This window comes from Artemia sp. Qi Xiang Cuo, chromosome 17, assembly GCF_049724085.1.
Source record: "Artemia sp. Qi Xiang Cuo chromosome 17, ASM4972408v1, whole genome shotgun sequence".
Taxonomy (NCBI): domain Eukaryota; kingdom Metazoa; phylum Arthropoda; class Branchiopoda; order Anostraca; family Artemiidae; genus Artemia; species Artemia sp. Qi Xiang Cuo.
Window position 1 is genome coordinate 37,872,930 of NC_142810.1, and position 16,057 is coordinate 37,888,986.

Below are 16,057 nucleotides of genomic sequence, written 5' to 3' on the forward strand. Positions count from 1 at the left end.
TTACCAATGGGAAAAAATAAGATAATAAAACAAACTAAACTAAATTAGACAGAATATAAAGAAAAAAAAACACGAAGGATCAAAAACTTACATCTTAATGTTGTCCAATATGAAAATTTTCCTCTTTGTACATTATTATTATGTCAGTTTTTTTCCTTTTTTTTCTTTTCTTTATATTTTTTGTTTAATTTAATTTAGTTTTTTTTTCGTTGATAAAGGCTTCCAGATATGAAGCTGAAATATCCAGACTTTCATTATTATTAGTGAAAAAAGATTTTTCTTTTCCGTTGTCTTATTCTAAATATCATAACCGTTTCTCTATATTTAAAAAAAAATTGTGTTTTGGGTTTTGCACTTTCTATATGTTTATTCTAGTTTTAAATGTGAAGTTGTTTTTATTAGCTAATATGTTAAGATTGCTCTTTATCTGTTGACAACCACGGAAAGTTTAAAAGAGGAGGAGTCTGTTCGTCCATTTGCTAGATGGAAACAAAACCCGAGGGAAACAAAACCATCTCCAGTGACTTTGATCGTAATTTGTTTATTATCCTCCCTGTTGATCTAGTTTAGAACTGCTATTCCATTTTCTTGTTTTAGTTCTTGTCCCATAAAGATTTATTTGTTTGCTCGGTTAGATTACTTTCCTGGTTCTGACTGTTTTTCCGAAGGGTACTTCAAAATAATTTTTTGTGAAATTGCTTTCTTTTATAATAAAGATAAACTTGAAGCTGCAAAAAGCCTTCATTAACGATTAAAAAAAGAATTAACGAGGAAAATATTTACTGTTTTGGTACTGGTGCATTATATGGGCCTTTCTAAAAAGTCAACTATGGTTAATGCTAATGAAATAAAATAAAAAAGGAAGAATATATAATAGTTTAGAAACAAATTTGGGCTATATATTTGCACATTAGGGGGGGAGGTGTAAAGCATAGCATATGTTAAATACGTAACCTAACCTAGGTACCTTCCCCCCCCCCTCAAAACCCCAAAAAACAACAGTTTAAATATCAAACGCAATGAAAACCACGCTATGCATTGCATTGCTCTATAGCGGTCTCTTGAATGAACCCTTCTGGAATGGATTTTTCGTGACTGGTTTCATTGTAAAGGCCCATCTAATGCACTAGTACCATATATATATATATATATATATATATATATATATATATATATATATATATATATATATATATATATTAATGAGAAATATCAAATTTGAATGACCGGTATCAGATCTGAAATAACCATCACCACTGTTTCTGTGTGACTGCCCATGTTTCTGTAAAAAAAAAAAAAAAAAAAAAAAAAAAAAAAAAAAAAAAAAAAAAGAAGAAAAAAAAAGAACAGAACAGAAATATGATACCTATTTCTATCCCTGCTGATTTCCTATTTTTTATCTCCCTCTCCGTAAAATGAGCAAAAAAGGGAGCAGGTACTTTCATCTTGGCTCCTTTATGTTGTTCCTGTTCTTTGCTCCATAAAAAAGGCAAACTTCCGTATATGCTTTATTTTACCCAAGTGCATTTTATTTTTATTTTTTTTTAGAGAGAGAGAGAAAATTCATTTTTATTAAATATCAATATTCACAAAAAAAAAACATATCAAACAGACCTACCACGTGAAAATCTATACAGATTTGTTTGTGGCAGGATTCACTATTTTACTCACTCATATATATATTGAAAAAAACTTACTCACATATATAATGGAAAAAAAATAATAATAATAATAATGCAATCATATAAATAAATAAGAAATAAACCTCATGGGAACCGCAAATCAATCCTTACACAAGACAGAATTTTTATCTCCCTCCCTGTAAAATGAGGAAAAAATGGAGCAGATTTTTTCGTCTTGGCTCCTTTATGTTGTTCCTGTTCTTTGCTCCATAAGAAAGGCAAACTTCCGTATATGCTTTATTTTTTTTTTGAGAGAGAGAGAGAGAGAAAATTCATTTTTATTAAATATCAATATTCACAAAAAAAAACATATCAAACAGACCTATCACGTGAAAATCTATACAGATTTGTTTGTGGCAGGACTCACTATTTTACTCACTCATATATATATTGAAAAAAACTTACTCACATATATAATGGAAAAAAAATTATAATAATAATGCAATCATATAAATAAATAAGAAATAAACCTCATGGGAACCGCAAATCAATCCTTACACAAGACAGAATTTTTCATCTCCCTCCCTGTAAAATGAGGAAAAAATGGAGCAGATTTTTTCATCTTGGCTCCTTTATGTTGTTCCTGTTCTTTGCTCCATAAGAAAGGCAAACTTCCGTATATGCTTTATTTTACCCAAGTGCATTTTATTTTTATTTTTTTTTTAGAGAGAGAGAAAATTCATTTTTATTAAATATCAATATTCACAAAAAAAAACATATCAAACAGACCTACCACGTGAAAATCTATACAGATTTGTTTGTGGCAGGACTCACTATTTTACTCACTCATATATATATATTGAAAAAAACTTACTCACATATATAATGGAAAAAAAAAATAATAATAATAATAATGCAATCATATAAATAAATAAGAAATAAACCTCATGGGAACCGCAAATCAATCCTTACACAAGACAGAATTTTTTATCTCCCTCCCTGTAAAATGAGGAAAAAATGGAGCAGATACTTTCATCTTGGCTCCTTTATGTTGTTCCTGTTCTTTGCTCCATAAGAAAGGCAAACTTCCGTATATGCTTTATTTTACCCAAGTGCATTTTATTTTTATTTTTTTGAGAGAGAGAGAGAGAAAATTCATTTTTATTAAATATCAATATTCACAAAAAAAAACATATCAAACAGACCTACCACGTAAAAATCTATACAGATTTGTTTGTGGCAGGACTCACTATTTTACTCACTCATATATATTGAAAAAACTTACTCACATATATAATAGAAAAAAAAAATAATAATAATAATGCAATCATATAAATAAATAAGAAATAAACCTCATGGGAATCGCAAATCAATCCTTACACAAGACAGAATTTTTTATCTCCCTCTCCGTAAAATGAGCAAAAAAGGGAGCAGGTTTTTTCATCTTGGCTCCTTTATATTGTTTCTGTTCTTTGCTCCATAAAAAAGACGAACTTCCGTATGTACTTTAATTTACCCAAGTGCATTTTATTTTATTTTTTTTTAGAGAGAGAGAGAAAATTCATTTTTATTAAATATCAATATTCACAAAAAAAAAAAATATCAAACAGACATGCCACGTGAAAATCTATACAGATTTGTTTGTGCCAGGACTCACTATTTTACTCTCATATGTATATTGAAAAAAAACTTACTCACATATATAATGAAAAAAATAATAATAATAATGCAATCATATAAATAAATAAGAAATAAACCTCATGGGAATCGCAAATCAATCCTTACACAAGACAGAATTTTTTATCTCCCTCCCTGTAAAATGAGGAAAAAATGGAGCAGATTTTTTCATCTTGGCTCCTTTATGTTGTTCCTGTTCTTTGCTCCATAAGAAAGGCAAACTTCCGTATATGCTTTATTTTACCCAAGTGCATTTTATTTATTTTTTTTTTTTTGAGAGAGAGAGAGAGAGAAAATTCATTTTTATTAAATATCAATATTCACAAAAAAAAACATATCAAACAGACCTATCACGTGAAAATCTATACAGATTTGTTTGTGGCAGGACTCACTATTTTACTCACTCATATATATATTGAAAAAAACTTACTCACATATATAATGGAAAAAAAAAATAATAATAAAAATAATGCAATCATATAAATAAATAAGAAATAAACGTCATAGGAACCGCAAATCAATCCTTACACAAGACAGAATACAGCCCCCCCCCTCAGCCATCCCTATTCATTAAGAAATTCTTGAACCTATTAAGATTAATTCTTTAACCTATAAGAAATATTATACTTTTATATATAAAAAAAAGTATAGGATCATAAATATTATTCACATTCTATGTCATTTTCGACGTAACACCTTTCATAGATGTTGCTTTCTCAGAAAAATACTGCCTTTCTATGACGAACAAATAAGCTTTCAAATGGGGATAAATCCATTTATTTAGACAGTGAAAAAAGGTACAAAAGTCCATATTTGAAAGCTTATTTGTTCGTCATAGAAAGGCAGTGTGGTCTAAGAAAACAACATCTAATGAAAGCTGTTACGTCGAAAATACATCGTACATATGGGGAAATGAGACCAACCCCGTTATCAGCTATAAACTCAACATTTGGTTTGCAATTTGAATACACGGAAGGCTTTGCCACCTTCATTGGAAATTTGTTTTACATTTGGGCAACATTAAAGGATAAAATTTACATCAAGACTTTGAATGAACTTTGTCAGTGAACTCTCCCTCTGAAAATAATCTAGTGAATAATCCGAAAGTTCATTATTTTGTGAATGACCCGAAAAACTATTTATTTTGTTGTGTATACATATGCTTGTTTCAATTTTATAATTTTAGTGTTTCTACTGAAGAAGGTCGCCGGATATGTGACCGAAATATCTGTACTTTTGTACCTTTTTTTTCACTGTCTATAAATAAATGAATTTATGCCCATTTGAAAGCTTATCTATTCTGTATCAGGTAAGGTAAGGCTGTAAAAATCAGTTGAATGTGTTTGTTTCAAATGAACTACTGAACTAGTCAGACTAGCGTGGTCCAGTGCTGAACTTGAATAATATATATATATATATATATATCCCCTGTTCTCACTTATATTCATAGATTTTCAAGATTTTCTTTTTTTTACTTTTTAGTTCATTTTAAAAACGAGTAAAAAATTACATTTATTATTTTTGACTTTAGTTTTCTTTTAGACAAAAAAGTCTTTAGTTTTCTCTAAGACAAATTTTGTCTCGTCTGAGATCCGAACCTAGCTTACACTGTGCTTGCAGTGGTACATAGAATCAAGTCTTGCGAAATATTGTATGTTTTGTACTTTTTGCTGTACTCAATTTTTGGTTCTTTACCAGTTTAATACTTCGGTTAAATCTTGCAGCAAAAGACGTCTAGTCATGCTTTTTGAAACTCCTCCTATTTATGCTCACGGCTTTCAACCTTGAGGGGTCTCTTATCACAGCCAGCGGACGATATATGAAAAATATTCTGTGCTGGGCTGGGGGCTGGGAAGGAGAGTTAACAAGAGGAAGAATTTGATCTTGAACTATTCTATTGTCATTGGTAGTACATATGCTGATAAAAATTGGAAGTAATTGAAAATTCGGAAGTAGTAAAAAAAAAATGACAAATTTATGTCACAAATTTATGTGACAAAAGCACAGAAAAGATGATGAGTTGAGGAAAACGAGTTAAAAAAGGATCCACTTTATGTGTTTCAAACGGTTTAAAATTATTTTATTGGCAAAAAAAAAAGATTGGAACGATTTTCATTAACATTTTCAAATCAGCCTTTACTCCTAGTAAATCTGTTCTTTCATTCAATCTTATTATTAAATAAACAATAATTTTTCCAAAATTAAAGAAAGCAAGGATAATTAAAACTTATCACGACCAAAAATTTTCCGTGTATGAGGCCCCCCCCCCCCCACTGTTTCCGCTAAAGTTTTATATTTCTTTAAAAATACTTCTTAATTAAAACTCAACGGCTCTCATGTTTGGTCAGGCATACTAAAAAAGGATTAAAATCTATTAAAAAAAAAAAAATCATTGTGCAAGCTCTTGGAGCTTCTTTTCTTGTTTCGAGCTCGCTGAAATTAAAACTTTAAAATTACGCTTATTCGATTAGGAACACTTATGAAACTCGTGACTATGGAGACGCCTCCATTATGAATAGTAGCATGACCATTGTTATCATCTCTTCTGAATTTTAGCTCTATTAAGCGAACCAATCAATCTAACGAACCAGATATTCTAGAGAATAATTTTCATTGAATTGCAATAATCTAGTTGTGTCACACTCATTGGAATTCCCAAGAGAAGATCAATCTTTGCCCTGTATCTCTTGGCTTTAATAAAAAGAGAAATTCATATCTGACTAGTGAAAGGGAATATAACGAAATGAAAGTTTTCTCAGTGAGTTTGGGCAAATGGACTGGCAAATTTGTTATAGCTGGTACCATTTTGAATATTTTTAGATAAATGGAAGGCCTTGTGGCAATTTTGCTGCGTTTAAAATAAAGGAGGTATACCAAGTTTACGGTGTTTATGGTTTTTTTTTCTTTGCCACATCAAAGCGCATGAAGGTCAATTAATTTTTTTTTTCCTGAACATGCCCAATATTTCTATAAAATGGTCCAAAGTTTTAACCGAATGAGATGTAGCTTAAATGGCTGCGTAAATATTTCATCAAAACGTTCATTGCCAACCAAAAGCCTCGCTTTCTTGAATTTACGTATTAGGTTTAAGAGAGCAGTCACGGAATTGGTCTATTGTTTTATTGTAGAAAAGCCATGCCAGCTTAGGGGTAATTTAATAACACTGTAAAAACTAAACTTACGGGGTGCGATAGACAGCTCCAGTAGAATGATTATTACGCGAGAGCTCGTTTTGTAGGTATTCCTTTTCTTCCCTGGGCACGATAGAATAGCTGATCAGCGAAAACAAAGTAAAAGAGTTGCGTTATAGTAACATACAGAGGTGAGTGTACAGGAGAATAGGGTAAGAAGTCTCTTCAGGCAAACATTTGTGACCATTTCTCCAATTTTATTGTTGCTAAGGTGTTAGTATTAGAAGTATTAGTTTTGAAAAAATGGCTTATTTTCTTTGTCTTAATTAAGGTAATTTTAGTCTTTCTTTGTGAAGCCCTAATTTGTCAACTCGGAACCATGAAGATACAGTTACGCATTTTTATGCTTAAAATCATGATATTCATCTATATAAATATAATAGGAATTTTGCCACAGTATACTGGTCCTTTACTGAAAGCGGAAGATTCTTAGTAGCTGTTTATGTTTGTTTCAGGTTATGGAAAATCTCATATTCTCTGCCTTCAATTTTTAAGTGGTAAGCAAATTATTATGTAGTATGTACCAACTGATGACGTTGTAACACCGCTCTCTGCATACCTTGTGTATGGGTGTTTTGGCGTTAATAACTTACCTTCTAAACTCTTTTAATTTTATGCCCCATTGATTTTTGGGAGTGCACCGCCCTAAGGGGTGGCCAATATAATGGTTGGGGGAGGGATTACTCAACAAGTGCGTATTTAGAAACAGATTTTACTTTAGGGAGGAGGTTGCCCTGGATTAGTCGACTCTTGCTAACTCGAATTTCACAGGACTACGATTTTCTTCGAGTTATCTATGGTCCGACTTCGGCATAGTTCGAGTTATAGAGGTAAACCAACTGAAAACTCGAGTTAAAGAAGTGGGCTGGGGGAGGATGGCTCAACAAGTGCATATTTAGAAATAGATTTTACTTTGAGGGAGAGGGTCGTCCTGGATTATGCAGTATTATATGACATTGTCTCTCTTATACTTTACTGAAGTTGTATACGTGTTGCTGTGGTATGACGATAACTAAATTAAGTTGGTTTTTCAAGGTTATTGCAAAATCCTTTGAGTTTTACTTTTTCAGCAATGCCCAGACGTGTATCAAAATGGAGTTGGACTGATTAGGACTGGGATTGCGAAAAAAAAAGAACAAAGTGGAGTCCAAATGCATGGCTTCGGTGCAGCTTCAATACGTCATCGCACCTTTCCTTAAATACTTTGTATATCAATTTATTTTGTTCAAGAGAGTTTTTATTAATCCACGAAGCTGCTTAAAATAATAGCAGAATCGTCAGTTCCTATTAGAGAATTCCAAGGAGGGTTCCCCAGAAAACCAAAAACTAAATTTTTTTGCAATCTTCGGGAAAATATGGAGCCTTTTTTGCGAAAAATCTGAAATGCTAGCACCCCTCCCCCCTCTCGTCTCTCACCAGGCGCACTCAAACGTGTTGACTCTCCCTCATGGCCGTGGTCCGTATATTGTTACTCTTATGGAAGATAGAAGAAAATGGATCCTTTTTTCTTAGTTTAGAACACGGTACGTTTGTCTGTCCCTCCTCCTTGAAAGGTCAGTACAGCTAGGTGAACGTACGAGCATGGGTGATCATGTGAACGGGGTAGGGGATAGATCGTGCATTTGTTTTTTCTCCCCCTAATACGTCCAAAAAGGCACAAAAAGTAAAAATAATTAATTGTCGGAATGTTTCACAATTATTTTTAAGGTTTTCTCTCCCCCCCCCCTTGGATGAATATTGCGGACCCCAGAGTGTAAGAGCATATAATTGAACCTATAATTAAATATTCTCACTTCTTTTTTTTTTACAGAAGCATTGGATAAATGGGAAAGGCTCCGAGTTGCAGATGTTTTAGAAACAGTTTCATTCAGTGACGGTGAAACTATTGTTAGACAAGGGGAGCCCGGTGACGACTTCTTTATAATAGTTGAAGGAACAGCTGTTGTTCTCCAACATAGAGGGGGACCAGGGGATGCAGAACCCCCTGTTGAAGTTGGATTACTTGGACCCTCGGATTATTTCGGTAAGTTGATTTGGGGGGGGGGGGGGGGTAGTACTTCTTGTTTATTAGTCATACAGTTCATAATTAGGAAAAGAGACTCATATTGTTCAATGAATAATTGGTACTATAATTCTATTCAGTTCTTAATTAAAAGCTTGAGCATTTTGATTACTAAATAACTAAAGAGGTATTATTATACACTGTAAGCCTGTACTACTAATAACTATAAATAGGAAGTGCAAGGCTAACTAATAATTATAATACTTCCGTTATTAATAATTTATTTGAATTATTAGACATCGAAATTTCTGTTTAAATGAATGATTTGATCTTTAAATATTCAGTTGAACAGTCTTAATCTGTTCAACAGCTATGGCATCAACAGCTTGTATCCTACACTTCAGTCTGTCGATGTTGTTTGGAACTTCTTGCGGAACAATTGGATGAACGACACATCTATAAAAGGCTATTGCCCTGCAAGAGAAACAGAGAATTTACTTGTAAAAAAAAATGTTGTGACTCAAAACCGTTTCGCTCTTTCTACTGGTTTAAAATTCCTTCAAAAAGAACCGATCGGGTTTTACGTTCTTTTTACTGGCTCAGGTTTTGACGTAACAAATACGGGTAAATACAACAATGCATAGAAAGACCGGGCTATTTTTCTTCACTTTCTGTAATATGCTTAATGAATTTCGTAATAAACTGAATTGAATGAATTGTGATGAATTCATATTTCGTAAGGATTTATTTTTTCCTTTCATATTTTCTATTATACTCAAGTGTCATTTCTAATGCTCATTTTTGGGTTATAAATAAATTGTGTGACTGGCTCAAGAAAATGCGCCACAAAAATAAATCAGTGGAATTATAGCATAGCCTACTTTTAACACGGGGGTATAGGAGAGAAATATTTCTTTTTCTCTTCCGGTGGCTTCCCTAGCATGTCTCTCGAAACATCCGTTTTATTGTTCAAATCTAGGAATCCATAAGCTGGTTAAATTTTTTTTTTTTGTGTAAAATTACCCAAGTTAATAACTTTACTTTATAGGACAAAAAACTCTAGATCTACAGACCCCATAACTAAAGGAAACAATATTAGTAGTGGTCTATAGATGGGTCCAGAAGTCACAATACTGAACTCACGCCTCAGGCTCTAAAGATAAGGACAATACTCCCAGACGAACCTCATTAGCATAACCGAATTAGTACAGAATTTGCGTAACCGGTTTCCTTTAGAGGGAAGTTATGGCCATCCATGCCCCACATCAAAGGGCCCCAATGCCCCTCCCCTAACTTTACCCCCTCCCCCAAAAAAACGAAAAATAAAACACAAATTTAAAAATGAGACAAATAACAAATTTAAAAATGAAAAAATAACGAAAAACGAAAACATTTCAAAATGAAAAAATAAAGAAAAATAAAAATAAATTTAAAAAGGAAAAAACGAAAAATAAAACAATTTAAAAAAAAACGAACAATAAAAGAAAAATTAAAAATTAAAAAAAAAAGAACGAAAACTAAAAGCAAATTTAAGAATCAAAATTATAGCAAAAAATAAAAACAAATTTAAAAATGACAATGCTTAATGTAGATAGATAGATATAGATAGATAGATCATGTATTTCCAAAGCCCAAGAGTCATATACACACAAAAAATTACGAACAGAACAAATTATAACACACAGAAACATGATACATAGCAAAAAATACCAATGGTAATTTATCGAGAAAATAATTGTAGTTCTATATAATAAATAGTAATTAATTCTATAAACTTTTCTTTCTTTCTAATCCCTTCTCCATCTACGCACCAGTACGAAATATTGTGGTTGGATTACTATTTTGTAGAATACCAGGAAGCAGCAAAACAATCCCATGTAAGTATTTTTCCCTTAAATCAGAGAGCACCAGGCATTTTCGGAGAAAATGGTCCAAACCTTCAGGATCAACTACCCCCCTGTCGAACACCTTTTGCCTGCTCTGAATTGGAAGGCAATTCGCCCTAAGCTGTATCCATCGACTTAAAATAATGGCCGGTAAATTAAATTTAAAATAAATTTCCTCTCCGAAACTAGTTTTAACCTGATTATAATGATTCAATGTAGTAGAATTTGAAACCAGCCCTTGCCGATACAGAGTTTCTTGACCCTCTAAGATAAATCGTACCTGGCTTACTAAATTTGTTGGTAGATCACGGGAACCAAGACCATCATTCCATAAACAAATGTCGACATGAAATTGAAAGAAAATTCTTAAATAACGCTATTGGTACACCATCAACACCTGAAGCCGAACCTCTTTTTAAATTCTTGAATACAAACTTAATATCATCATTATTCACTTCCCCTACTAAATTATTATCATGTTCCTTCATAGGATAAACAACCATCTCTTGGGTGTGTGCTACCTCTTGTATTTCTGCACAATCACCTTCCAAGCTTTCTAGATATGCCACTCGTGATTTTTCATGCCTATTGAAAAGTATTGCTTAGGATTGGGGTATGCATAAAGACGAAATTAATAAAGTCGTATATATTTTAAGCGACGATATAACACCCCTATGAGGGAAATGATAAAATAATGCCTTTTGACAAGTACTGCTTAATATTGAGGTATGCATAAAGTCGAAATTAATAAGGTCGAATATATTTTAAGTGATGATACCACAGCCCTATGAGCGAAATGTAATAATAAATCTGTTTGAAAAATGTTGTCTAGTATTGGGGTATGCATAAAGTTGAAATTAATAAAGTCGTAAATATTCTTTGCGATGATACGATAGTCCTATTAGGGATATGATACAATAAAACCTTTTGAAAATATTGCTGAGTATTAGGGTATGCATACCATCGTAATTAATAAAAGCGTATATATTTAAAGCGATGATACGACAGCCCTATGAGGAGAAAGAATAAAGCCTTTTGAAGCATAGATTAGTATTGGGGTATATATAAAGTCGAAATTAATAAAGTCATATATATCTTGAGTAATGATACGATAGCCCTATGTGGAACATGATACAATAACGCTTATTGAAAAGTATTGCTTAGTATTGGACTATGCATGAAGTCGGACTTAATAAAGTCTTCTATATTTTAAGCGATGATATGGCAGCCCTATCGGGGAAATGATACAATAAAACCTTTTGAAAAGTATACCTTAGTATTGGGGTATTCATAAATTCGAAATTGATAAAAGTCGTATATATTTTAAGCGATGATACGACAACCCTGTGAGGGAAATGATACAATAACGCCTTTTGAACAGTATGGCTTAGTATTTGGGTAAGCATAAAGTTTAAATTAATAAATTCATATATATTTAAGCGATGATACGCAGCCCTGTGAGGCAAATGACACACTAAAGCCTTTTGAAAAGTATTGCTTAGTATTGGGGTATGTATAAAATTTATATTAATAAAGTCGTATATATTTTAAGCGAACCTACGACAGCCCTACGAGGGGAATGGCACATAATAAAGCCTTTTGAAAAGTATTGCTTATTATTGGGGTATGCATAAAACTGATATTAATAAAGTCGCATATATTTTAAGCGAAGATACGACAGCCCTATGAGGGAAAGGATGGAATAAAGCCTTTTGAAAAGTATTGCTTAGTATTGGGGATATGCATAAAGTAAAAAATAATAAAGTTCTTATATATTTTGGGCGATGATACGATATCCCTATGAGAGAAATGATACATTAAAGCCTTTTGAAAAGTATTACTTAGTCTAAAGAATCACAAATTCTTATTACAAAACAAAAAACAGTTCTTACAAAACAAAAATAATTCTTATAAACGAAAATATATCCTAAACAATCACAAATTGTTTTTACAAAATATAAATACTTCTAACAAAAAAATTCTTACAAAACAAAAAAACATCCTAAAAACACAAATTGTTCTGACAAAATACAAAATACTTCTTACAAAACAAAATACTTCTTACAATACAAAAAAATAGTTACAAGCAAAAATACATCCTAAACAATTAGAGATTGTTCTTACAAAATACAAATACTTCTTTTAAAAAAAATACTTCTTCCAAAGCCAAAAATATTTCTTATAAAAAAAATACGTCCTAAAAGATCATAAATTATTCTTACTACTACTACTACTAACTACTCACCGAAGCACCAATCCGCCTGAGGCCAACAGAGCTAAGGACGCTCCTCCTCCATCCCAATCTACTTAAAGCCTCCCTTTTTACACCTAACCACAAAGTTCCCATTTCCTTTAAATTTTTCGTTATGAGATCCTCCCACCCCAGTCGAGGACGACCTGCTTTCCGTTTAGACCTAGACGGTTGGCCGAAAAGAACAATCTTCGGCAATCTATCATCCTTCATCCGCAAAACGTGCCCTAGCGACCTCAACCTTTCTTTCATTGTAGCCCTAGAGACCGATATTGAACCACATTTTTCTATAGCCTATTGTTTGAAATAAGGTTAGTCAGCTGGGTACCCAGAACAAGCCTTAAGCAATTTCTCTGGGAAACGTCTAGCAAATCTTCATCCGCTTCTCGGAGTGTCCATACTTCAGAGCCATATTTGACCACTGTCATCACTGTAGCTTCTAATATTCCTCTCGTTTTTTTTTATTTTTAAATTTGTTTTTATTTTTTGTTATTGTTTTCATTTTTAAATTCGTTTTTTATTTTTCGTTTTTTGTGGGGGGGGGGTGGGGAGGAAAAAGTTTTCGGAGGGGCCAAATGTTGACATAAGCACTCATTCCCATTAATACAAGGACACAAGTGTTTACACTTCGCCTAGGTTATAGATGCTATCAAGCAAAGTCTAATACTATATCACAAAATTTAATTAGTCTGTAAAAGAGTTTACTTAAGTGCTCATTCTCTGATTACGTCAATTTTACCATTCCAAGGTTGAATATATGTTTATCATGTCCTGACAGGAAAATGTAGGTCATTCACCGGATCTAGGTGCTAGGTAAACCGGTTATGAAATTTCTGTGTTAATTCAGTAAATCTAATGAAGTTTATCTAGGAGTGTTGTCCTTATCTTTAGAGCCTCAGGCATGAGTTCAGTGGTATCACTTCTGGGCTCATCTATAGACCACTACGAATATTGTTTCCTTTAATTATGGGGTCTGTATATCTCTAATTTTTTGTCCTATAAAGTAAAGTTATTAACTTGGTTAAATTTGCATAAATTACCTTAAGTAAAGTTATTGCTTGGGTAATATGGTACTAATATTATCGAGTTCGACTGTAAGAAGAAAGAAAGGCTTCAAGAACTTGTGTTGGAGCGGAAGCCGAATCAAGGCTTATTTAAGACTATTAAGGATTTAAAGGCTCTTTTTGAGCCTTTTGTCTAAAGAGAGGCCATTTTGTGTAAATTTGGATTCCGAAAATGATTTCTTGCTAGGTGCCTAAAGCAGGTGGGTTAAGGCTTATGTTCCCCGTGGAAGTTTTTGATGTTTTACTTTTCTTACTATTTCAAAAGGATTCTTCCGGTTTCAATATAAGATGGTTTTTTTTAGATTCAAAACAAGGTGAGTGTAGATGAAAAGCTTGCAAAAATTGGAAAATTGTCCTATTATTTAAGCAAATTAAGATCATTCTTTGATAAAAAGTGAATGAATGGATCCAAAACTATTGAATAAAATAAGTATCTTGTCTTTTGGTGGAAGTTACAGCTGTGATCTTGTCGCAAAATAGCATATTTCATTTTGAACGTAAAGCTTAAACAAGATGCAACGAAAGAATTGTTCGTAAGGGGCTCGGTTTCAAACGGCTTAATGCTGTGATGAGCTTTTAATACGCAGTTTCTGTTATTTAGTCTTGTCCACTGTAAAATCTTCTGTTCGACAATGGTTCGATGTTTTTACTTAATGATATGTTTTCGGCTTGTCTGTTCTATAATGACGTATGTACTCCTGGAGTTGCTGTTTTTTTATATTATACTTTTTGCAAAATAAAGAAGCTTATTCGGTTGTGCAATGTGTAAGTAGAATGAATATGTAAGTAGAATGAAATATATATGATTCTAGTGTGAGAAGTCAATGCTCTTCCGCCAGATTATTAAATGAGAAATGCATTCAATCTTTCTATCGTAAATACATTAAAATACCTTTGACATATTCTTACTTTAAATTGTTTATTAACCTGGGTAAGTTGTGAGATATTTAAATGAAAAGATCGTTTTATTTTGTTAAATTAATAGTTTGACCAAATTAATTGCTTCACTGGTTTGACTAATTGCTTGTCCTAGGAGTTAGGTATTTACCAGCTGCAGGTAAATACCTGCAGTTGGGGTCTTCATTCGTGCAGCAGATGAATGCAACAAGGCATTTTTTGTTTAAACGGCGGGTCATCTAGATACGTAGAAGTATTACAGGAATCAAATAGGCAATAAAGACTTGTATGTGCTACCTAAATTCGTGAAAGAAGTCAGATAAAAAGCTTCAAATCAAGTATGAAAAGAGAAAAAAAAGGAAAAAAAAATATTTTGCGTTAGTGAATTGAAACAATTGAGTTTTTCAAATACCCTTCCTTCTTCTATTTTTACTTTTAACGTTAACAAAAAAAAAATTCCCGAATTCTGTGGTTTTTTCGTAACGTTCGACAAAACAAACTTGTTTACTAGAAGACCCAGTGATGGATATTTATGTGCCAATAACTTGATGCAGAACAAATTGATTTTAGCTTGTGTGCCAAATCTCCGAGGATAGCCAAAACAAACAGTAGTTTTTTCATTTTAGACAGGAGATTGCATAGTTAAAATAATGAAATTCATTACTGAAACACTTTGAGAAACTTTGATCTGAGAGAAGAACGTGTAACGATATTTATGAAGAAAAGTATCAATTTTTTAAATTTCACATGAAACACGGAAATATATAGTATCAAGTTTCAGGCGTTAAGATGTTTTATTGATATGACAATTCCTACGTGACAACTTACTTACTTTTATTGCCGGGCCGAATGTACTGTGACAACCCGACCTGACTCCCTCTCTGTAAATGCTGGGCTGTACCTTTTCATATAGTGATGCTGAGGCACAGTCATAGAAATATTACTTGAATAGGCACCAGATAGTGTGGGAAAATCAGTGCAATACGCTTTGCAATGTGGAGCTAATCAGCCACCAGACAGCTCACAAGAATGGCGGATCCTCCCAGGAAACATGGAATAATAGAAAAACTTCTATAAAGAAACCTTAGAAAACCATTCTTGGAGGCATAGGAGGAAAGTGCATAGGGCTTGGGAAAACCTTGCTGTGTGCAAGGCCGTAGCCAGGATTTTGTTCGAGGGGGGGGGTACAAAAAAACTTTTAAAAGCATCAAAAATTTGTTTAAATGAAACATTGTTACGTTTTTACGAGTTGGACAATTATATTTCTTTTTTTTTTCGGGAGGGGGGGCGGGAGAGGGTCAAACCCCTTCACCCCAGATAGGGTGTTGGCTTTGTGTCATTTATGTGCTTCGTTTTGATACATGTAACCCGTTTTGACAGGAGAAGGCTGGTTAGAGGGTGGGAGGGGAGGAGTTTGGTCATTCATGTACTTGAATTATAGTTTAAATAAGATCTGTGTACATGGTT

The 16,057-nt window shown here is 32.9% G+C and overlaps 1 protein-coding gene across 3 annotated transcripts in view; it reads left to right on the plus strand.

The window, feature by feature from the left end:
- The window catches only part of Pka-R1 (protein kinase, cAMP-dependent, regulatory subunit type 1), a 185,577-nt gene that overhangs the window by 155,027 nt on the left and 14,493 nt on the right, over nucleotides 1-16,057 (plus strand). For all 3 annotated transcript variants that reach the window (XM_089103735.1, XM_089103733.1, XM_089103734.1), the window contains one exon: nucleotides 8,301-8,513. In XM_089103735.1, coding sequence (XP_088959861.1) covers nucleotides 8,301-8,513 — 213 coding nt within the window. The remainder of the gene's footprint in view (nucleotides 1-8,300; nucleotides 8,514-16,057) is intronic.